Genomic DNA, 26,191 nt, shown 5'->3' with positions numbered 1-26,191 from the left:
TATCCAACAGGACATCTTGTTCAAGGCCAATCTTTCCTCTTACGTTGAGAATTTTATTCACTGTTGCCTTCTCTAGGACCTTGTACATCAGGTACTGCCAACAGCCATTCTCCGCTTCCACTGTTGCTGTCCTTTTTACTACTGGCTTTTCCCCAAGTATAGAGACACGCTCAAGACTCTCTCATCATAAAACTATAAACAAACAAAAAAGGTTAAACCCCTGTTGAACCTAAACTCTTTTCTAGCTGTTATTTTTTATCTTTTCTTTACTTAACCAAGCTTACCTAGATAAGCCTGGCTGTAGTTTACCCTTGCTGTCTCCACTTTTGCCTCCAACAAACTGACTCCTTGACCCAGTGCAACTTGTCTTCTGCCCCCACCACTGCTTTTATCCTCAAAAAGCCACCAGAGACTTCCTAATTATCTAGAATCAACATACATGACAGCTAAGAGATTCTCTTACAGCTCACTTTCTGGAAGAATCTGAACAATCTGCAGTTTTTAAATTTATCCAATTTTAATTGCATTAATGCATGCATAAACATACCACCAAAATACATTTTAAAATAAAATGCTAATTACAACAAAAAGAAAAATAACACTGACCTGCATTGGCACAGGTTCCTTAAGATAATATCCTTCAACAATCTGTTCTTTTCGATAGTGATCTATGATGTCCCCAATGCTGTTAAAATAAAAATTACTAACAGTGACATAATTTGTCTCATTAAAAATATAAATCTTTAAAATAAACGTATATCCTGTTAGTAAGGATTATTAGCAGTTTTTCCAGAGCATACAACCTCAAATACATTAACAGAATATACGATAACAGTCCATCATTTTAGAAAAACAGGAATGTGTTCCCAATATAGGTTTATAGTCAAAATAACTGAGTCAGAGATTGAACTTTCCATACACATCAAGCTAGCAGCCAAGTCAGCAATATACTCAAAGAGTCACTATATATGAGGAAAGGATTATCTTTTTTCTTTTTTTTTTACAAGAGTATTTTTGAGAGACTGAAAACAAGGAACTAACAAAGGAATGGCATTTATTTAGCAGTTAGTGAACTAAAGTAAATTAAGAATGTTTGTCATTAAAACATTTTCTTATTCTGCTTTTAAAATAACCTGATGCAGTTAGGTCATAAACGTATGATTAGCAGGAAAAAGCAGAGAAAAAAACAGGAACTACTCTTACAAGTAGGATTATCACTGCAGTAAGGAAGGCTAATTGATGATTTTGATAAAAAGTGCTAGAAATTATTTCTTATTGTTAGCTGCAGACTCTTAATATCTGGGAAATATTACAAATAACACAAAACTGAAAACAAGAATTAAAAAATTATATGTTTTAACACAAATTCTGTTGTTGCTGTTGTTAGCTCCTGTCTGAGTTGATTCCAACTCATGGTGACCCCATGTGTGCAGAGTAAACCTGTTGCTCCATAGGATTTTCAGGAAGCAGATCAGCAGGCCTGTCTTCTGAAGTGCCTCTGCGAGGGTTTGAACCACCAACCTTTTGGTCAGTAAGTAGTTTGGTGCTTAACCATTTGTGGTACCCATGGACTTTGTATATATATGTCTGTATCTTTATAATCCATTAGCCATTTACTGCCCTCCATATTTAAATCCTAGAATTTGAAACCTCCTCTTAATACGCTGGAGGAACAGGTATTTTAGGGACAGGTAGAAAATAACTGGAGTCCTGGTGGTGCAGTGATTAAGAGCTCAACTGCTAACCAAAAGGCTGGCAGTTGAATCCATCAGCCACTCCTTGGAAACTCTATGGGGCAGTTCTACTCTGTCCTACACGGTCGCTACAAGTGAGAATCGACTCTATAGCAACGAGTTTGGGGTTTTTTTTTGTTTTATTTTTAGGAAATAATCACCAATACAAACACTGTTTAACCTGACACTTGATTTTTTTCATAGTTCTTCCTACTGATACAATAATTGGGCTATTTGAAAATATCTTTGCTATATTACAAAATTAATTTAGACCAAATATAAGTAATATTAAAAAGTAAAAGATTTAAAAAGATAACTAATAAAACAATGAGTATGAATGAATATGAACTACATACCAGAGTCAGCATTTAACACGAGGGGGAAATAAAAAGAAAATGAGACCAGTGAAAATGTTTTATCATGAAAAGGAAGAAAGTAAGTTTTTAAAGGAAAAATACAATACCTACTTGTTTTTACCATATACAAATCCAAAAATATTAAAATAAAAGCAAATCAGAAAAAAATGTATTTGAAGACAGCTAGATATCACCATGGAGATTATATGTTTTAAAGCAAAAAGACCAAATCTGTGAAATTCAGTAAATATCAAACGTTTCTGGCTCAGTAACTGTAAAATGTAATCAGTCAATTATTGGCAGAATAAGATACTGCAGTGCAGTACAGTTCAGATTGCCCAGAAGCAAACTTAAAAGTGCATGGCAACAGAAATGTCCATTCAAGAAGTTTAAAAAAAAAAAAAAAAAAAGCCACTCTTCAATTTGTACAGTAGTCCCTTGATATCCAGGGGGCTGGTTCTAGGACTCCCATAGATACCAAAATCCAAGGATACTCAAGTCCCTTATCTACAATGGTATAGTATCTGACATAACCTATGCACATCCTCCCCCATGCCCTAAGGCACCCGAGTGCCATGCTGTTGTCCACACCAGCTCTGGGCAGTCCCACCAGCAGCAGCAGAGCTCCTGTGGTCCAGCCTCTGGACCCCAGCCCAGCCAAGGAGGGGGCTGCCTACAGACCTGTTGGCTGCCAAGAATGCTAGCTGGGAAGTGGGGAACCGGAGCAAGGGCTCCACCACACCTGTGGCCTGGATGTCATCTGTAGGCCCATACACTGTAGCTGTGGCCAGGGGGAGGACTGCTTTACCCCTGCATACCTAAATAATATCTAAACAATAAATGATAATCAGAAAGGTGTTTCTTCCTAGGAATCATTTCATTACTGACATTAATGCTGAAACAAGAATGTACTTCTAAAACAATATTAAAAATTACAATTTTCTAGTGTTCATAGTTACATATTTTGGCCTTTGCTTAAAAAAAAATTTTTTTTAAGAATATTAAAATAAGAAGAACAAAAATACTTAAACTTTATAAGATGAACACAGCCATAGGGAATAAAAGTAGGAAAATCAAAGATCTGGGGCAATGGTCAGCTTTTGAAAAAATGCCCTCATGTTACAAATTTACTAATATTTTTTGCAATTAATATTAACTTGGAAAAAAATGTACTTTTAATACTTCTTTCTTCCTGTCCAATTATGGTGTTTATCAGCAAAAAAAAAAAAAGATAACTTTATATGATTTATCGACTACCTCCAGTATTTAGGAAGAATTTCTATGTTGAATGTACATATCCCAAGGAAGTTTATTAAATCAGTAAACAAAACAAACTCCCAAATAAATCTATTTAAATTATTTTATCTTAAAAGTCTCAAAACAGACATTTATTGAGTCAGTTAAGAATGCGATATGGTTTCAATTCATAGTTTTATATGTTCCAAATCCCTAGAAAACTCGACAATGGGGAAAATTAATTTATCTTCATAAAGAGCTCAAATTGCAGTTAGCTGGATTTTCAGTAAGGATGTCTAGGACCCAGACTGTAATGTAGAAGGTATTCAAGCAGCTTGTATGAGAGATGTTCACAAAGTTCCAACTGTCTAGCCTCACATCTTCCATTTGGTATCTTATAACTGTCTACTGAACTTCTGGCAAATAACTAGAAGAACTTGTTTTTGTTTTGTTTTACTTTATTTTCTCAGATAACCACCTGCTGGATTTCTACACACTCAGAGGCCAAGCTGGAATTCAGAGACCCTCTAATTGGGATGAAGAATAATGCTGTAATATTGAGGGATTAAACTAAGAAAATGTCAGTACTGTAGAACAAGATTTTATCAGCCTCCAAAGAGAAAAACATTGACTAGAGTTATCAGGTATGGGAAAACCTTTGTATTCAAAAATAAAATGAAGACAGTACTTTCCACAGTACAGAAAAAATGCTGACATTCTGTGGTTTCCTCTCTAAGTTATTTTCCTAATCAAGAGATTAAAATTCATTCTGAGTTTTATAGCAAGCAAAAGTTTACTTAGAATTTTGAAGATGAGAAGTAGGAACCAATAATTATAGATAAAAAATATCAACTTGAGAACAACCCAAATTACATGGTAACATTTGAACATTTGTATAAGACTCAGGTTGCTCTTCAGGAATCTTTTTTTTCTATTAAAAATGTTTCAATGATAAAAAAACAACGATAAAAAAAAAAAAGTACAATATATTTTCTTCTTATTTTATTCTTTTTATTTATTTATTTATTCTTTTGCTCTCCTGCAGTTAATATATGGATTTGACAAACTGTTGCAAATAGCTTGTATATCATCAAAAAATATTACATGAATTAATTTGGAAGGAACAAATTTTAAGTTATTCATTTATATTCATGTCTAACACTGTCTCAACAATACTTGGACATGACTACTAAATTTTATTAAAGGTTTTGTAATTTTAGAAAGTCAGAGAACCTTTATATAATTTTGAATCTGATATACTATACATTATCTAGATCTCAACTACTTTTTGCTAAACAACTGACTAAAAATTTCTCACAACTTACCTGTTATAATATCGGCCTCCCATCATAAACTGATTGTTTGGTGTTGGACATATTTTAAATCGCTGAATATTTTCATTGGTCCGAAAATAAAGCGAATAGTCGCCAGGAGTATTATCTGAAGGCCTCACAAGAAAACTGCAGACCTGGCCAACTATAAAAATAAAATTGTTGCTTTTATCCTCTAATTATCAAATAAAAAAGGTGTTAAGTAACATAATTACAAAGTACACTCAAAAGTTATTAAGTAGTATAATTACAAACATTCAAAAGTCATAACACGTAAATTTTCACCAGGAACTTGATTTATTAAGACAATTTTAAAACAATTTTTTTTCCATTATATTCTGGTTTATGATTCACAACTACCCATGCTGCCTGTTCCCTGTATTTCTGACCTAACCTACTGGTTTTATTATATAAACATATAGGGCAGAAATTTTTTAGCAGCGAGTTCTGGTCATAACTTGAGAAGAAAAATTTAAGGGATACTGGCTAAAACTGTTAACATTCTGTTTGTAAATCTTCTTAATAAGAAGATTCTAAAAAGCTAAAACTCATTTGCCTAGGAATGTTATTTGTTTTTAGGTGCTATCAAGTTGGTTCTGACTCATAGCAATCCTTTGTTCTTTATCACTGTTTTCAATTAAACAAAAGCTCAAAACGGTAGACCCAAAACAAGTGAACTATTTGCATGCATTTTCATCATCAAAATTGACACATATGTACTATATAATTTCATTCAACAGACATGATTCTGCAAAGTCAACATTTAACATTAAATATTTTCATATTAATTTTAGAGACAGTTCTCTGTTATCTTCAATTGGCAGTGACTGTTAACATTAAGCTGTTTTGCCTTTTTTCCATTTAAGACCTAAAGACATACAAAAGATCAGAATTTCACTGTTTTTAGGAAAGCACAAATAAACATTTAGAATATCAGATGTTAAGTTTTATATAAATTACTAACAGTTCCAATCATCCAGTCAAGGTACTTATTATCAAATAACTTCAAGTTTAATACAAAGAAGGAGAAAATAAATCTCCTTAAATTCAATCTTCAATGCTCAATACATAAGCAAACACGTTTAAGTCACAGAAACTGAAGGAGGTTTCTTCGTTAAAATGACAAATCTGGGTGACAAGAATCCAATAGAATCTTTATATTTTCTCTAGAATGTCAGACAGGAATTACATGCAAAACTGTGTATGCATGTGCTTATATGTACTTTGCAGAGGAGAAAATCACCAGATTCTCAAAAGAGCATATGACTCAGAGAAAAGAAAAACTAACATAAGTAAATTTAGTTTAGTTCCTTTTCAACTTGCCTAAAACAAGAGTTCCTCAAATATTTTGTGATGCAAGTTCAAAAATATGAAGTTCAAAATTTATTAAATGCACTAAAATCAATTATTTTTGTTCCTACTTTGAAAGTTCACTGGATGTCGTTTGGATCTCTACTACTACCATCTAGCATTATCATGTTCTTTATTTTTTGAATGTATTAACCTACATTCTAAAATGAAATCAAGCACTTCTAAAAACTGCCTGAAATCTTTTAAAAGAGCAAAGTATTAATTACATTAAACTGCAACACCTTCTGGATTAAAACAATTCAGATAATGTCTTTAACAATCAGTAGTTTATTCATCACAAGAGTCTGTTTCACCACATACAAAAACTACCAAGCTCTTGTCATATTTAAAGAACTAAAACTTTTAAACTGCATATTATGGGCTCAAACTTGCCTCGAATCTTTATCAGATGTGGTTTACTGAAGAGATACTCAGTAGTTAAATTAATTCAGTCTTAAGTGTTTAATAAGGATAAAAAATGACAGGATAATTTTAACTAATAAACCCACAATACAAGCTCGTTTTTACCATGCATTTCTCTAAAACTAGAGTTTTAGGAAGTGTTAAAATTATCATATTTTTAAAAGGCCCAATTATGTAATTCCACAAATGCACAAAGATAAATGTAAGAATGTTTGCGGCAGCTGAATAACCAAGGCTGAAAACGACATAATATCCCTCTATACCAAACCCAGTGTCAAGTCAATTCCGACTCATAGCGACCCTATAGAACAGAGTAGAACTGCCCTATAGGGTTTCCAAGGAGTGGTTGGTGGATTCGAATGGCCGACCTTTTTTGGTTAGCAGCCGTAGCTCTCAACCACTGTGCCACCGGGGCTCCACCATCCTCTGTAGGGGAGTGGTAAATATAGTATCTATATGATAGGAAGCTCTACAGTCATTAAAAAGAATAATGATAATTTCAAACTGCAGATATGGAATGATCTCCCTGGATGTATCCTAACATGAAAAAAGTATGTTGCATGTTCCATCATGTGTCTGTGTCTCTGCGTGTGTGTGTGTGCGCGTGCACGCATGATAGAGAGACACACAAACACAAAACTTCTAGAAACATACAGAACAATCAATCATCTAGTACTGCTTCTGGTGAAGAGGACAAAGGTCTGGGGTAGAAAGAATACATACTTCACTGAATTTTGTTTTACACGCTTGTTTTCAACCAAAAACAAAACAAAACAAACCACCCGTTTCTCAGTCCTAGTCAAGACATTAGAAAGAACAAGTGAACACAGAAGTACCTGTCATTAGTAAATTATAAGCTTCTTGTTTGGAAATCTTCCCATGGAACCATCTTAAAAAGAGAACAAACAAAATAAGTTTAATTCAAGCTGACAAATGAAATATCTGCAATGTAATTAATCATAAATGATCTCATTCCTGGTATATTTATGTTACTATGTTTTATAAATATATGCTTATTTTCAACAAAATATAGAAAAATTAGGGACTAACAAGTAAAACTATAATTTTTATACTAATACAAACACAGTAGTTATTTTAATCCTGATAATGGCAAACTGTCATATGCTTACTTCATAGTTAGCGTCTATATATCTACATACATACATATATATATATATATATATAAATTTTTTGCGGGGGGTGGGTGGGTGGAGGTGGGAGAAGAATTGTATAGGTAGAGCATACTTGAGAATTATCCGGGGGAATTAATGCATTTGTTTTTCTCTTATTTCTCTCAAAGTGAACTTTGCTATAAGTTCTCTCTTCAAATAAAATCAAGATGCTGATGCACACTTTACTGAAAGCCAAAAAATAAGATTTGAGTGTGGGGAAAAAGTGAATATGAATATCAAGAACCAAAAGAAAAGCCTGACTTAGTGTTCCTAATTGTATTTGAGCAAGTAGCCAATAAAAATTGATTGCTAAAATATTTCAAATTTTGTATACTTAAACCTTTAGAACTTGTTATAAATGGCATTGTAGTCAAGGTCTATAGCATATAATAACAGAAGTATTTAAATTTATCTTAAAACGACATCTGGTTTTAAAAAAATAATTACTCGTATAATTGAAGTACTTAAAATCTCCTATTAACTTGAAAAAATATTATGTACTCTGCTGATTAATACACTTTAATACCAAATGGACAACTTCGTATTACCTCTCTACCACTTTGCAATATATTCTTACAGTCTGTATTATTTTTAATAGTGACTTAAAGAGTAAGTTAAAAGGTAAATATACTACTAAGACTAAAACACATAACTGCTCTAAAATCTAACATTACAGGTTTGGAAGTTGTTCACACTTTTAATTTATCCATGCTATTACTAGTGGAAATATTAAAACATAATTGAATTTTTACCTTTTCAACATGAATGAAAAAAAAAATTAAATCATCTCTTCAACTCTAATCCAATCATTAACTTGCTAATCCAGATTTCCTAGGGCTCACAGTGTGAATTATGAATAATGTAAAGCAAGTCTACAAAAACTGGAGCAGTCCAGAATACCTTGAAAGGTAGTGAGATTTCAAACTGCATTAAAGTATAGGCTAAATGACCACTTACTACAAAGACTAGCGTGCAATTTCTATATTCTGGGGATAGAATCAACTAGATGATCTCTTAAGGCCAATTCTGTATTTTTACATCTAAAATAAGGGGAGTGGGGAGAGAATTCAAAGAGGGTGGGAAGAAAGGGCAACAAATAAATTTTAGAGACTAAGAAGATTTTTAGTATAAGAAGACAGCCTGAAGCCAAAAGGACAATATAGTTTTCTGAAAGGATTACATTTGAGTTTCACTCATTTAATTTACTACCTATACATAAAATGTATGCATTTCAAGCACACAGTCTGCACCACTGATAGAAAGGAGTCCCTGATCTTCACAGGGACTTATGAACAAAAATACTGGGCATCTATAAAAACAATGTAGAAAATATACTAAAATGCAGTGACAGATACGTGCTAAGGCATTCTGAGAATACCAGAGAATGGTACCAATTCTGTACAATGTGTAAGGGGGAAGATGAAGGAAGATCCCCTAGGGGGAATGATAAATGAGCTCTGTCCAAGCACAATGGAGGGGAATTCTGGACTAGGAAGCATTTGAGCAAAGATAAGGAGGAGAAAAACATCATCATGCATTTAATGACCTACAAACTGGAGAGTAGCGTATAAAACTAGAAATGACAAGAAGCAAGGACTAGTAAAGTACCTAAGTGCTGAATTACAGAGGGTTTCTTCAGGCTCTGGTAAGAAAAAGAGGGTGGATAATCAGTTAAGGGTCTGAGGTGAAAAAATAACAGTCAGATATACGCTTTAGACAGATGATTCTCACAGCTACTGCAAGAAATGATTTGAAGAGACTAAAGAGTCAAGGGAGACCAACTTGGAGGTTACTGCTTTATGAAGTCCTGGAAAGAGACGAAAAGGCCCTGAACTAGAATACGGTTGTTTAAGATTGAGAGGAGGGAACACATTTTTAGGAGACATGTGGACTTGGAACCCACATCAAGGAAATAGCTGGAAAAAAGCTCAAAGTTATACCATTTGTTTAACCCCAAAGGGCACTTAAAGATGTTACTGAGGACACTGTAAATGTAAGACACTTCTCTGCGACAGTCCCCTCATTAAGAAATTAAGAGGGAACGAACAAATACACATAATAAGCCAAAAATGCAAATTTAGCTTATGTTAAGTACCAAATGTGTAGAAAATTATAAAGTTCAGAAGATGGAAGAATCACAACGGTATGAAAAAAGATTCTCAGTGAAAGTAGGATTTATATTTTATCCTATAAGAAAACTGGATATAGCTTTAAGTATTTATTGGCATTTTTTGTTTTCTTTTTTAAATTAATCTGCACTATTAATTTTTATTACTTAAAACAAGGAGTATCCTCATAAAAATACGGATTTCCAGCTTTTCTTGAAAATCAGAGGGATTTCACAACACTAACCCCACCCCACATTCTAGTACACATCAATTAGACAAAGCATTCACCTTACAACAGTCAAATGCTTTCTAGTTTCCCATATCCCACAGTCTTTCCTAACGCCAAGAGTAAGATGTTAGCTGCCATATATCATCACTTTTGCCAGGTTGTTTTCTCACCGTAGAGAAATAATTCTATGTACCTTTATCTCTATTGAAGGGCAAAAAGAAGATCAAGATCATTGTGTTTAGAGAAAAACAGGAATATGTATGTCCAATCTGCTTTACTTGCTTACACTATCTATCTGATTCCCCTAAGCATTAGTTAGAATTTGCAACACCAGATACAGGAGACCTCAAAGTAATATAATCAAAAGGGCATTGACTCACTGATGGAGTCTATTTTGTAGCTAGCTACATGGAACAAGAAGGAAAATGAACTCAGAAAACGTCTCATATTCCACTTAAGGAAGGGTGGAGAACTAAATAAGGTGACTTCAAATGGACTATTCAGTTTAATGTTTTTATGTTGTAATTACTGGAAAACAGAAAAAGCAAATGCTTGAGAGGCAAGTCTTAAATTCCATCTATAAATGCTGAAATGATAAGAAAAAAATATTTCACTGAAAAAATATTAGAAGATGAGAAGTTTTTCAAATAATGTGAATGAGGTAGAATTGAGATTAAAAATTAAGGTTGTTAAAAGGAACACTTATATACAAATAAATGCCAAGTGGTATGAGGACACTAAAAAAGATCTTCAAGGACAATAATAAAATTAGAACAAAGCCGAAATGTCACATGCGGTGATTTCCCATAACAGGTTATTGGTTAGAACTAATAATAAGTTCTAGAATATAAGAAAAGAATGTGGCAAGTAGTAGGTATAGTAATACCTGGTCTTTGAATGAGCCCTTATAAAATAGCCAGATTGAGGTTATAAAAAGAAAGTCCTTGCAGAATCTTATCAAAATGAAGAATCATGATCCTGGAAAAAAGTTTTCTGAGAAGACAAAAAAAAAAAAAAAAAACTGAACAGTAAAAAATGCATAAAAGATCTAGCTATAAAAACAAGAAATACTATGGAAAATCAGTAAGAATTACAGAAAAATGTGAGGAACTGTGATGTTCATAATGTGATTAAAAAAAAAAAAAACCCAGTGCAGTTAGTGTTTATCCAAGGTCTTTAGTTTGGTGATACGAGAGTTATATACAGGTATATAAATAAAAGTAAGACTTTATCACTACGTTCTTATGAAAATACTTACACATCACTTCCCTAGGCAAAGTAAACAAATTTTTAAGTTAGTCCAAAAAGTATCAATTTTCTTTTAAAATAATTTTTGGCTAAATTTTCTGATTAGTAAGTTTACAGTGTATATATACATATGTATTTTTTTCTTTTAATAATTAACAAAAACTCACATTTTGCCTTCATGTGGATCTTCTTCCCGGCCCTAAAGGGAAGACATTAAGACAGCATTTTATATAATTACCTATTAATCTACTCTCATTAAAATTAATAAAAATCATATATCCAAACATTTCTACACTGCCCTTCATATTTATTTATGTGTATACCAGAAAAGATGTTTCTGTTCATGCAATGTCTTCTAAAACTCTTCCCCTTATTTTCTCCCCCAACTGCCATTCCTCTAATCCAGGCCTTTTTAGTCTTTTCTCAAGCTATTAAAATAGCTCCACTGGTATAATTACCTCTATGTCCCACCTCCCACCACTTCAACATGGATTCATTCATCAATTTCAACTGCAACTGTGCCCTGCATTAACCAAAAAAAAAAAGAAAAAAGAATTTTTTTAAAAACCCAATCTTTAATACCTCTCTACCTATTGCCTCAAGTTAACTGTGACTCATAGCAACTGTATAGGACAAAGTAGCCTGCCCCGTATGATTTCCAGGCTGTAAATCTTTACGGAAGCAGACTGCCACATCTCTTTTCTGTGGAGCAGCTGGTGGGTTCCAATCGCTACTGACTTTTTGCTTAGCAGCCATGCGCTTAACCACTGTACTACCAGGGCTCCTTTAATACCTCTCTACTGTCTACAAATTCCTCAACCTGCAACAAAAATTGCAGGGACTCTAACAGCTCAAGTCTACTTTTCCTGTCTTATACTACCAGTTCTCTTTAGGTCAAACATAACTACGTATTGGCTAAGCTACATCCTCTCACCACTCTAGCTTGTACTTAGTTCTTAGAATATCCTTTCCACTTGTCTCCTACCTCATAATTAAAGCCTACACCATCTAAGCAGGCTCTATCTCAAATGCTACCTCCTCAGTGAGACATTCTGAGCCTCCAAAAAGTGAAAATGAACCTATACCTTGAATTCAAAACACATCTTCCTTTTTTGACCTTTTGAACTTTACCTTACTCTATTCTATATATTCCTACTATTTAAGATGTCATTGTTGATGTTGTTAGCTGTCGCATCAGCCTCCAACTCCTGGCAACCCCATGCACTACAGGAGCAGACTCTTATGATCCAAAGGGTTTTCACTGGCCGATTTTCAGAAGCAGACTGCCAGGCCTTTCCTCCTAGTCTGACATAGTCTGGAAGTTCTGCTGAAAACCAATTCAGAATCTCCATCAACACACAAGCCTCCACTGACGAGTGGTGGCTGTGTTTGAGATGCACTGGCCAGGAATCACAATCAGGACTCCCGCATGGAAGGCGAAAATTCTGCCACTGAAGCACCACCATTTAAGATACACTAGAATTATTCACTGCACTAGACCATAAGTATCTTCAGGTTTAGGCACTCTTTGTTAACATTTCCCACACTTGCACCATTCCCCTACTCTGTCCTAAGGACTAACAATGCTGGACACACAATACCGTTGAACTGTAGCCCCAATACCTAGCACAGTGCCTGAAACCAAGTTTTTCTTGAATGAAAATGAATGAGTAGACAAATAATCTAACTATAGATAGATTTACTTCTCTCAATTTGGTCTTCACTCATTAAATAGCTGAACAAACTAAAAGCAAAAAATACTCACTGAATGTTTATTATCTCTAAGGCAATATGCTAAAAAACAATGCTATAAAAATGATTACCAGTATCACTGCCCAGGAGTTAACCTCTTGCAGAAGAGGCTTACACAACAAGTTAATTTTATACAATGTAATAAAATGTGGAATTAACAAAGTGCTATGTAAACAACAATTTAGCCTAAGAGAATCTGAAAAGGTATAAAACCTCCGTGAAAGAAGTGGTGATATCTGAGCGGAGCTGATAAAGATTAATCAAATTTTACTGATAAAGATTAATCAAATCTTAGTAGGCAGTTTAGTGGAGCAGGAGTGTCAAGGATGAGGGAAAAGTATAGGCATAGAGACATTCATCTGTTTCTTCAAAAAAACATTTACTGAGTTGCCTACTATTGGCCAGGTACCATTCTAAGCAATGGGATAAATCAGAGAAAAAAATTCCTCTCCTTATACAGCATACATTCTAGAGTTAGGACATGGAAGTAAAATGACGCTGGGAAACGGTAATTTAAATTTTAGAGTGAGAAATTCCTTAAATCTAACCACCAACTGACTGCCTGAAACTTCTTCACAATCTGGACAATCTCCAAATGGATTTCCATTCTCTAAGGAATATACTATACTATCTCCCAATGAAGCCCATTGTAAAAAAAATTATTCTAACTACTGGAGTGAAAATTCTTTATAACTCTGACCTGGAACTATTCCATTATTAATTCGAAAGTATAACTAAAGTCATTTTTAGCAGCCATATCACATTATTCACTCATTTTGAGCTGCTAACTTTTTTCTTCTTTCCTTGTATTGGTAATAGGTCATGTCTCCTTATTCTAGATTGGGCAATTATTATTCCCTTTCTGCATTCATCAAGTAACTTTCACTTATCTTTATTAAAGTTTATATTGTTAAATTTGTTTCAGAATTCCAAGACCTCAAGAAAAGTTCAACTGCTATTCCTTCAAATAATGAAAATAATTGAGGGGAAGGAGAGAGCGTTCAGTGGAAGAGAGAAACCCATAAAGAACTTTTAACTACAAAATTCTGTAGGAAACCCAACATAAATAGTAGGATGATCCAGTTTGAATATGTTCTGCCTCTATGGAAATCTCTCTCCTACTGTAGAACACCAAATACTAATCTGGGAATTAGGAGTTCTAATCCCAGCTCTCGCACTATATATGTATGTGACTATGAGTATAGAGGAAACCCTGGTGGCATAGTGGTTAAGTGCTACAGCTGCTAACCAAGAGGTCGGCAGGTCAAATCCGCCAGGCACTCCTTGGAAACTATGGAGCAGTTCTACTCTGTCCTATAGGGTCGCTATGAGTAGGAATCGACTCGACGGCAGTGGGTTGGGTTTGGTTTGGTTTGGTTTGGTATGAGTACAGACTGTAATCTCACTATTTCCTCAACTTCTACCACTTTTCCTCAGTATATTTTACTTCTCTATATCAAGATATGGCTGCTAGAATAGGCAGAGAAGAGAATAGCAAAGAAAAATATTATCCCTTGCCATCTTCATGGAGCAATAATCAGAGCTACAAGCAGAGCAGAACAATCAGAGCAGCATATTACCAGGTTTGTGGCATAATTTAAAAACAGCAGCTCCGAGGGTTGTAAAAATAACACAAAACCATTCCATTCCACTAGAAAAATTCAAAAGGGGAGTGTGAATACCAAAATTATAATGTTTGATATATTTCAGTGATACCGAGTATTGTCTCTGAAATGCCAAACGCCGTCTGAATGCTGACCAGCTATCTAAAAACGCATAAACATGGTAGTTTATACTGTGTAATACAACTACTGATAATGTATTATGTGATGGCAATAAAAACAAGAATATTCAAAATGTAGAAGCATTTGATAATATGGTTAAAACTCACATAACTAAATTTTTCCAAGGTTACCAGAAAATTATACATATACAGTAAAACCTGCAAAAGCTGGAACTTGTGTAAAGTGCAAGCCTGCCAGAGAATGAAAACTCAAATATTCTCCACTAAAATGAGCCCTAAAATGGGTAAGAATACATCCTATGAAAGGCAGAAAAGTTGTGAAATCCAGGAAAACGAGGCAGTCCAGTAAAGTCCAGCTCTCACAGGTTTCACTGTATTTGGGAGATAAGGAATGTGAAACCAAACACGTGCAATCATTTAAGAATCCATGGTCAGTGCAACATAATGGTTATCTGAACTTCACTTACAAGAAAGACTGAGAAGATAAAAAAAAGATAGATATAAGCACAAAATCGTAATATATTTTGAATTCACAGGAAACCATGAAAGGTTTCCAAAACTGAAAACTACATAGTATACGTACACCCTGACTTGGTAATCTTCCATATAAATAAAAAGCATTTACTAAAAATGACTACTACTCATACAGCCAGAATGCTTCTTAGAAGGCTGGTGAGACTTCCTCTCACGTACTTTGGACTTGTTATCAGGAGGCACCAGTCCTTGGAAAAGGACATCACTGGTACAGGATCAGTGAAAAAGAGGAAGACCCTCAACAAGATGGATTCATACAGTGGTTTCAACAATGGACTCAAACATAGCAATGATTGTGAGGATGGCACAGGACCAAACAGTGTTTTGTTCCACTGTACACAGGGTTATCATGTGTCAGAAGCAACTAGACAGCACCTAACAACAACTAATACAGAACACGCTTTAATAAAAAATTCCCTGTACTGAAGAATTGAAGTCTTTCATAAATTAAATCTGTCCATAGCAAAGTTCACTCATTACAGACAAGTTTCACACTTTTACAAAATATTTAGAATCCTGGAATGGAGAAGAATAAAACTTACCACTTCTTCTACTAGGTCTTCAACAATAAGGCCTTGTTCATCTGTTCTTAGATTTGTAACCCACATCCATCCATCTTCTAATTCATTATGGACGATAAACATATCACCTTTTAAGAAGCTGAAAATAGCAATTATGAGCTTATTAAAATTAAATTTTAAATTATGGAAATTTAAGTAATCATGTACTATATCAAAGTGATACTCAAAAATACAAAGGATTAAAGTCAAATACCCTAGACTTTTGTGCTGTTTCTGTAATCTACATGTAAAACTCTGAAGATACTTAATAATCTGGATCTTAATTTCTTCATCAGTAAAATGGGTATGAAAATGGTACCTGAAATATCTAATCACTGGGTTACTGTTAGATTCAAATCGAAACTTTGGAAAACTGTAACTCCAAGAACACTGAATTTAAAAATAGGAGACCTGAATAAATTCAGATATAGACAAGATATAAAATAATAAATATAACTAACTCATTATGCATACACAAGATATTTACTTCAGAAAAACTTTATTTTAGACAAGGACAAATAGCTTTATCATGCACATACTTATATAAATTAACACTTTTCTAATAAAGCCATTAGGGCCTATTTAATTCATTCAGACACTCATGATCCAACCAGTATATTCTTCTTTCTCTGAAAGTGATACCAAGGGATATGAGAATGCATGCATATCATTCCTATCATCGACTTCAGAGTACAGGGACACACACACAACCTGTAACCTGTTGTTGTTATGGTTATTAGGTGCCATCAAGTCGGTTCCAACTCACAGGGACCCTACGTACAACAGAACCCAACACTGCCCAGTCCTGCGCCATCCTTGCGATCGTTGTTATGCCTGAGCCCACTGTTGGAGCCACTGTGGCAATCCATCTCACTGAGAGTCTCTCTTTTTCACTAACCCTCTGCTTTACCAAGCATGTTGTCCTTCTCCAAGGCCTAGTCTCTCCTGATAATGTATACCAAGTATGTGAGACGAATTCTCGGCATCCTTGCTTCTAATGGGATTTCTGGCTGCACTTCTTCCAAGAAAGATTTGTATGTTCTTCTGGCAGTCCATAGTATTCAATAATCTTCACCAACATCATGCCTCAAAGGCATCAATTCTTCTTCCTTCTTCTTCAATTAGCTTTCACATGCGTATAAGGCAACTGAAAATATCTTGGCTTGGTTCAGGGGCACCTTAGTCCTTAAAGTGACATCTTCACTTTTTAACACTTTACAGAGGTCTTTTGCTACAGATTTGCCCAATGCAATGCGACGTCTGATTTCTTGTCGCTTCCATGGGTGCTTACCGTGGATCCAAGTAAAATGAAATCCTTGGCAATTTCAGCATTTTCTCTTTTGAGCATGATGTTGCTTATTGGTCCAGTTGTGAGGATTTTGATTTTCTTTATTTTGAGGTGTAATCCATTCTGAAGGCTATAGTCTTTGATCTTCAACAGTAAGTGCTTCGAGTCCTCTTCACTATCAGTAAGCAAGGTTGTATCATCTGCATAATGCAGGTTGTTAAAGAGTCTTCCACCAATCCTGATACCCCATTCTTCTGCATATAGTCCAGCTTCTCTGACGGTGTGCTTAGCACACAGACTGAAGAAGTATGGTGAAAGGATACAATCCTGACACACACCTTTCCTGATTTTAAACCACTCAGTATCTCCCTGCTCTGTTCGAATGACTGCCTCCTCCTGGTCTATGTACAGGTTCTGCCTGAGCGCAACTGTTTTGGAACACCCATTCTTCGTGATGTTATCCATAATTTGTTATGACCCACAGTCAAATGCCTTGCATAGTCAATAAACATCTTTCTGGTAAACATCTTTCTGGTATTCTGTTTTCAGCCAAGATCCATCTGACATCAGCGATAACATCCCTTGAATTGTATCCCCCCAAAATATCTGTTAACTTGACTGGGCCATGATTCCCTGTATTGTCTGATTGTCCACCATTTTGTCTGATGTGATTTTCCTATGTGTTGTAAATCCTATCTCTGTGATAATGAGATGGGATTAGCGGCAGTAATGTTAATGAGGCAGAACTCAATCTACAAGATTAGATTTTGTCTTGGACCAATCTCCTATGAAATATGAGAGAGAAATGAAAAGTGAGCACCAAGAACGCAATGTCAGGAGCAGAGCATGTCCTTTAGACCCAAGGTTCCTGGGCTGAGAAGCTTCTTGACCTGAGGAAGATTAATGACAAGGACCTTCCCCCAGAGCCGACAGAGAGAGAAAGCCTTCCCCTGGATGTGGCATCCTGAATTTGGACTTCTAGCCTACTAGACAGTCAGAGAATAAATTTCTCTTTGTTAAGGCCATCCGCTTGTGGTATTTCTCTTACAGCAGTACTAGATGGCTAAGACAGCCTGTTCCACGTCCTCTTCCGAAACCGGACTGAATTTCTGGCAGCTCCCTGTTGATGTGCTGCTGCAATTGATTTTGAATGATCTTCAGCAAAATTTTATTTTGTGTGATATTAATGATATTGTTCAATAATTTCTGTATTCTGTTGGATCACCTTTCTTTGGAATGGCCACAAATATAGATCTCTTCCAGTCCGTTGGCCAGGATGCTGTCTTCCAACTTTTTTGGCAGAGATGAGTGAGTGCTTCAGTGTTGCATCATCTTCCATTTGTTGCAACATCTCAATTGGTATTCCGCCAATTCCTGGAGTCTTGTTTTTCGCCAATGCCTTCAGCGCAGCGTGTATTTCTTCCTTCAGTATCTTCGGTTCCTGATCATATGCTTCCTCCTAAAATGGTTGAATGTCAACTAATTGTCTTTGGTACAGTGACTGTATATTCCTTCCATCTTCTTTGATACTTCCTGAATTGTTTAATATTTTCCCTTTAGAATCCTTCATTATTGCAATTCAAGGCGTGAATTTTTTCTTCAGTTCCTTCAGCTTGAAAAATGCCGAGCATGTTCTTCACTTTTGGTTTTCCAACTCCAGGTGAAATACTTCGTCTTCTTGAGCGGCCCTTTGAAATCTTCTGTTCAGTTCTCTTATTTCACTATTTCTTCCTTTTCCTTTAGCTATTTTACATCCAAAAGCAAGCTTCAGAGTCTGACATCCACTTAGGTCTTTTCTTTCTTTCCAATGACCTCTTGCTTTCTTCATGTATGATGTCCTCGATGTCATTCCAGAACTCGTCTGGTCTTCTGTCATTAGTGTACAATGCATCAAATCTACTCTTGAGTAGTCTCTAAATTCAGATGGGGTATACTCAAGGTTGTACTTTGGCTCTTGTGGACATGTTCTAATTTTCTTAAAGCATCAACTTGAACTGGCATAGGAGCAATTAACGGCCTGTTGTGCAGTCGGCCCCTGGCATCGTTCTGACTGATGATAATGAGCTTTTTCATCCTCTCCACTTTCCACAGAGGTAGTCAATTTGATTCCTGTGTATTCCATCCGGCGAGGTCCATGCGTATAGTCACTGTTTATATTGTTGAAAAAAGGTATTTGCAATGAAGAAGTTTCTAGTCTTGTAAAATTCTATCATGCTATCTCTGGAATTATTTCTATCACCAAGCCCATATTTTCCAACCACTGTTGCCTATTCCTTGTTTCCAACTTTCTGCCATTCCAATTACTGGTAATTATCAATGCATCTTGATTGGAAGTTCAATCAATTTCAGACTACAGAAGCTGGTAAAAATCTTCAATTTCTTCATCTTTGGCCCTAGTGGTTGGTGCATAAATTTGAACCATAGCCTTATTAACTGGCTCTCATGATATCAACCTCTTTATATCAACTGTACATGAGAGAGGGGCTGGAGTCTGAATTACATAAAGTGACCCCAAGGATAAACTCTCTAGGCACTGAAGCTTCATGAGCTTCCTGAATAGTGAACAGCACTGACGAACAAAAGGGAGGGTAGCACATCCCTTCCTTTTTGGGGCATAGGAGCTCTGCATTGAGAATCTTCCTAGACCTTGCCCTATGTGTCTCTTCAGCTGTATCCTTTTTGCTATAATAAAACTGTGAAAACTATAGTGCTTTCCATGAGTTCTGTGACTTGTTCTAATGAATTACTGAACCAGAGAGAGCAGTGGAAGCCAGATCAGAAATGAGGTACTGTGGAAGCTTCCAAGCTTATGGATGGCATCCTGAAGGGGTAGTGTGAAAACACAGAATTTGTAGCCAGAGCAGGTCAGAAGTGAGGTGTGGTGACTCCCAAGTTTTGCGGCTGGCATCTTAAGTCCTGGTCAACTTGGCAATCGGAAGATTATGCGCCTTTAACTTGTGAGAGCTGACATAGCTCTAGGTGGTTAAGATTAGATGATGTGTTGCACGTGCAGCTCGTGTCAGAACAGAAGTGGAACACTTGGAAAAAGAACTAAATTGAGTTGGTTTGATTGATCCTAACAGCTTAAGTGTCAGAGACTTGGAGATTTGATTTTACCCACTCAGGTACCAATATTGGTTGGACGTGACCATTCACCCTATACCTTTATCCATATCTGCCATGTATTTTTCAACAATTTTCCTTTCAGTCTTAACATCTGCAAATCAAAATTCTATTAAATAAGTCTACCTTTCATACCCTTGAAAGCTTGACTGTTTTTCTCTAGACTGAAATTTCATTGTTTCTATGACAAATTCCAGAAACCAACTTGTACGCGGCCCTTTAAACGCACTCTATATTTAAATAAACACAAATTAATGCTTTCTGTCTTGATTCTATAGCCCTTCTCAATGGCAACCAATATATTACTAGCTGAATGGCAGCAGATATCATCATTTAACCAAATAAATCATTACTTTCTAGAACCACCTCAATAAGTACATTAAAGAAAATAATTAGGAGTACGTAAAAAGCACGTGCTTATTAAAAAAGAACTTAAAAATGACAAGTTTCACTTGCTGGTCAAAAGCAGACATAACAGATTTATTTTTTTGACTGCAAGTGTGTGGCGGTGACAAGTAATAAACAGTGTGATGTCACTGCCTTGATCTGTCCTAAGACACCAGCAGTTTCATCCTTTATTGCTTTTGCACCATCAGTGAAATGTCACAGTAAAAAACGCAAATGATGTCTTAGTAATGTTATGAAAACAGTTTTGATCTGATGGACCCTCTGAAAGGGTCTCAAGAATCCCCAGGGTTACACGAAGCACACTTAGAGAACTGCTGTCCTAGATGATCCCATAAGGAACTTCCAAATTATCTAGAATTCTTGAACTTTTAGTTCACTGCTTTTCTCCTTGAAGGAGCCCTGGTGGTACAGTGGTTAAGTACTCAGCTGCTAAATGAAAGGTTGGTGACTCAAACCCAGCTCCTCCAGGAGAGAAAGATGTGGTAGTCAGCTTCTATAATAATTTACAGCCTTGGAAACCCTATGGGGCAGTTCTACTCCGACCTACAGGGTTGCTATGAGTCATAACTGACTCGATAGCAATGGGTTTGGTTTGGTTATTCTCCTTTACTATACACATTTCTTTCCTTTCTTTTACTGACTTTCCCAGTGTAAATCGCAACTTAAGGTGTACAGATAAGAATTAAATAAGAAATCAACATTTTGAGGACAATCGTGTAAAACTGGAATTCCTATTCTGAAATTCCAGATACCCATGTCTTTGTTTTTCTGACTACCATATTCCCGGAATTCTTTAGCATCATAAAATAAGTTTTCACTGTATTTTAAATGCTGCTGTCGAGTTCAATGAGAAATTATATACTCAGAGTGAGTAATTATTCAAAAGTAGCCTTAACATTTTATCAGTGGGAAATAATACTGGAAAGTTAGGTTACAGAAAGACAATTTGATAATAATAATAAAGTTCTATAGTTCTATAATATTCTTAACATTTAAAATTATTCACCCATTATGTAAAATAGAAGACTAATGATCGTTTGAGCACCATTCACAGCTGGGGCATAAATGTCATGTGGAAATAGAAATTATATTACAAGAGAACTATTCCTACTTAGTCAGAGGTAATTTAATAAAAGCTAAGTTCTTTCTCCTGACATCTCTTCAGTGGTCACTCTGATCCAAATCCACCATCTGAACAGATAAGCCAATACAGGAATACAGGAACAAAGGATCCAACATTAAAGGTATTTCTACCTTGCTATATGCTAATTCCTCAAATTCCAAAACATTCCTAGTCCAACAGCAATAATCTTCAAATTCCAGCTCTTTCAAATGCCTATGTCAAATGCCTATAAATGACAACATATTATAAAATACCTTATTTCATCAGTGTCTGGTACTTTTGTGTAAGGTAGAATGGCTCGCACACGCCTTCTATCTTCTACTGGCTAAAAATCATAAAAATAATGCTTTTAAAAAGATAAATAATTGTCTCAAAGTCAAAAGATGTATGTCCACACACAGTTAAAGCCAATAAGAGTCCACATTACAAATTCTATAGCATCATCCAAATCACTTTTTAATGAGACTTTAACGACTTAAATGTACACAGCTTAGAAATGTCTTCTTATTTACACCAAAATTCTTAACAGCGTAAACAATGTTTTTACTAAATAGCAGTCATTTCAATTTTAAATAAACTACACAGAACACATCAATAAGCATTTCTCTGATGATACAGGAGGCATTTCAGAATCCTGCAGCAACTACAGGATAGCACTATGACATCAATAATTACTCCTCGATTCATTCAAAAGTATTTGTTAGGCTATCTATCGCCACAGGTATTTTAAATTTAAAAGTAAAAAACCTCAGTACTTGAATACAAAATTACTCCTTGTTTTTTAAACACAGGTTACCAGTTTTGCTCTAACCAACACTGTAACTAAAAATTTAATACAACAATTACTTCTTGGAATTATAACAAACATCAAAAGTAAATGAACAAGAATGAAGCACATTATTAAACTGCAATAATAAAAGCTTTGAAAGATATTTTATTCAAGTTTGACTTGCCTCTGGTGGTGCAACTGGATAAAGTAATTTTTCTCCTTTAAGTAAACAAGAAACATGACTATAATAACCTATTAGGTCTGACAGTGAAGAAAAGCGTCTTCCACCAATGTAGTAATCTCCACACATGGCAATAATCCTATTTGTACAGGGAAAAAATACAGTGTAATACAAACCTTTACAGCGAATTCTGAAGACCAACTTTCATAAATTTATAAAAAAAAATTATTAATACCTAATTTTCATACTATTTTCCTTCAATGGTATCACCATTTTAAAATATTCCCTATCTTCCTCATATGTAAATTATTTGGTCATTTGTCTTAAAAATATACATATGTATGCATTTCATATACATATCAGACTATAAATCTCAATTACAAAATACATTAAAATATTTGAAAATTCACCCTCGGATACAGACCCCATTTTTCATATTTAAGATTAAATTTGCAATTTTAACAATTTTTCTCTAAGAGTAGCTTACAGATCTCTTAAAATATTCAAAGTATAAAAATAATTTCACATACTACATATGATACTACTCAAAAGCTTATTTTAAAATCTAAAAATAAAGGATACACATTTTATCATTAACATTACAGGCCCTAGATGACATTTATTTTTTCAATTTCTCCCATAAAAATGAAATAGAATATAATGTATGTATACATACAGACTTTGATATCTACACTACTGAACTGAAATAAATGTTTGTAAAGAGTTTCAAAAAAGAGAAGCTAGAATGAATTAAAGGGCATACACCTTTACTTTTAAATAGTTTCCTATATTTTCTGTAACTGTATAGTCTAAAACTATATATTTCCTTTATTTCAGTTTTACCACTTTAAAAATGATAATTGTAATTATATTTCAGATTAGCACAATAACATCCAATAATACTGTTTTTTTTAAAAAAAAGTAAACATTCAACAATATCTACTCTAAATCACTGATTAAATCATTTAATTGAACACAAACTTCTCTATTACTTAAATATCATTGAAGTCATTCATTTTTATGAAAGCAGCTGTATTTATGAATACTACATTTACATCAATATAGCTATACTATGTAGTCTCATAATAGTAATAAAGACTTACCTAAAATGGTTGACGACATTTGTTTGGCTAAGAAATGAAAGTACAAAGGACCCTGGCCTCCGATCACTCTCTCTTATAAGGTAACTGCCAGGCTTCCCTGCCTGCCTGAGGCGTTCTTCTGCTATAGTTCTATCAAGTTTTCCATGATACCACCTGCGGGAGGGAGGGGGGATTAAGAGATTAGAATAAATATGGCAGCCATAAAACTACCATTGGTGGCTGAAAAACATACTATTAGAGGTTTTGAAAACCTGAATGTAACTTGAACATTAGTTTCGTTTCACTTTGAACCAGTTATTTCCATTTTAACTCAATTTTTTGTAATCTCTTATAATTTTCTCAAAAAAATTTAGTTAATAATTTGTTTTATAAGTTCAATTATATACATATATGAGCCTCTTCCAATCCTGTCCATGTCCCTACTTCCGGGATTGTCTATCTGTTCCGAGATAAAAACAGATTACAATCAAATCATTACTTATAAAAATAAGACTAAGATGGACAAATGGAAATGAATTATTTTTTTACCTCTCTATATTTTTTATATACTAAGGAACCAAGACTTGATATAACAAAGCACATGAAACCAATGAGTAAACTAACAGTCTTTATTCCATTTTAGTGCTTGTGCTCTGGGGATAGGGAAACAGAATGACACCGCCTAAAGGGTGCCATTCTGATTTCCTATCTCAAAATCAAGCTGATCATTCTCTTTGATCCTAAGACAATCTACTCCATGACCATACATTTGAATTCCCTTCTCCAAATTCATCTAACAAACATGCAGAATAAATAGCACCTTTGTCCCTTTATCTTTCTGCTCTCAATTTAAATATATTTTATTTACCATACTGCCAGATGATCTGCTTAAATGACTTGGCTTTAACTCCAGTATTATCAGTTATATCAACCTATGCCTATAAAAAAACCTCATAAATTGATATAAACAGAAAACCCATTGCCATCCAGTCGATTCTGACTCACAGCAACCCTATAAACAGAAGAATACCTATTAAAAAGATTAGAATTGCCATATGGGCATAGTTACAAATCTATGAAGTAATTATTATGCAATATTTTTACTTTTTTGATACTTTAACCATCCAAACTTATCCTTAGATACGTCTTTTCTACCTTGAAACATTCAATGGAAACTACACATTCATATTACATCAATGTATTTAATAATTAGCCATAAGCCAATTATAAAACTATTCCATAAGCCAACTGTAAAACTATTATGTCACTTTGTTTTTGTAAGTTTTCTGTAATTAAAGTTTATTTTTCTTGACATCTGTTTATTTTAAAAAACAAGAACTTGAAACTTCTCAAAAAATTGTTTTCCTCTAAACATCAGCTGATTTATTTAGAGGCCTGTGCATAAGACAAGATAAAACAATAAAAAACTTAATCATGGGGTTTCATTATACCTTAAAAAGAAAAACATGACAGTAAACTGTTGCTATGAGGAAAAATGGGGGAAAAAATCAAAACTGTGTTACTCTGAGATCCTGTCACAGTTCAGCAATTATCTTTGAGATTATTGGCAAGTAAATTTCACTTTCAAGAGCTCAGTTTTTGTATCTAAAAAGAAAAGTTTAGACTAATGATGACTAAAGATCCTTTGAAAAGCTATATTTTAATAATAATAGTATCAGGATAAGAATTTTGAAATTCCAAACTAGAAGCTGATTTAGTTGTGAAAAAATAAGGGACATCCTTTGACTGTGAAACTGATAGTAAGCACAGCCAGCAGCTGCTCACCCACTATGAAGCAAGACCTGCTCCTCCTGTCCACTATCATCAAGACCTTGAGCACTGCCAGTAACTCTGCTTCTGCCTTACATCAGCCGAAACCAGTTAAAATCAGTTTATTAACCTCAAAAGTGTCCTAAAGTAACCTAAGCCTCATTAAGACCTAGCTGAAAACTAAAATCTCTACCTAGGGCAGAACTTATCTACCATTTTCTGTACATACTAAGGGGAAAAAAATGCAATTTGTTTTATTGTGCCTGCACACCATGATAACCTATATAGTACTTGATGTTTGCATGTGCTTCTCTGGAAAGGACAGTATAAAAGATTCTGCCTCCCTTTCTTCAGGGAGCTTGAACAAAGGGAGGCAAAATCTCGCACCTTGCCTGCACGCTTTGCAATAATGCTCTTCCTCTCTCCTTGCTTGGGTGTGTCTTTACTGACAAGAAGCCACACAGGACAGGAATCTGCTTCAGATAACAAAACTAGGACATTAGTGAAGTTATCCCAGAAAGCAGATTTACATATCAAAAGGAAAAACTAAGGACAATTTTAAATAAAGTCCCTATTTTTGTGTACTTGGTATTTGCTAAATCTGAGTTGTTTTATGTAAAATGTCAAGATTAAAAGATTTAGTAATTCCCTTCATCTTGTGAACTCACCAT

The 26,191-nt window shown here is 34.7% G+C and overlaps 1 protein-coding gene across 1 annotated transcript in view; it reads right to left on the bottom strand.

Annotated features, from left to right (window-relative positions):
* RASA1 (RAS p21 protein activator 1) overlaps nt 1-26,191 on the bottom strand; it is a 124,332-nt gene that overhangs the window by 39,031 nt on the left and 59,110 nt on the right. The window contains exons 2-9 of the mRNA XM_049867235.1: nt 23,772-23,924; nt 22,668-22,807; nt 21,973-22,039; nt 15,759-15,876; nt 11,354-11,385; nt 7,266-7,318; nt 4,651-4,801; nt 607-685 (exon numbers count right to left, since the gene is read on the bottom strand). Of these exons, the coding sequence (XP_049723192.1) occupies nt 607-685; nt 4,651-4,801; nt 7,266-7,318; nt 11,354-11,385; nt 15,759-15,876; nt 21,973-22,039; nt 22,668-22,807; nt 23,772-23,924 (793 nt within the window). The remainder of the gene's footprint in view (nt 1-606; nt 686-4,650; nt 4,802-7,265; nt 7,319-11,353; nt 11,386-15,758; nt 15,877-21,972; nt 22,040-22,667; nt 22,808-23,771; nt 23,925-26,191) is intronic.

Source organism: Elephas maximus, chromosome 2, assembly GCF_024166365.1.
Source record: "Elephas maximus indicus isolate mEleMax1 chromosome 2, mEleMax1 primary haplotype, whole genome shotgun sequence".
Taxonomy (NCBI): domain Eukaryota; kingdom Metazoa; phylum Chordata; class Mammalia; order Proboscidea; family Elephantidae; genus Elephas; species Elephas maximus.
The sequence above is the reverse complement of the archived record's forward strand: the minus strand, read 5'-3'. Positions and strand labels throughout refer to the sequence as shown.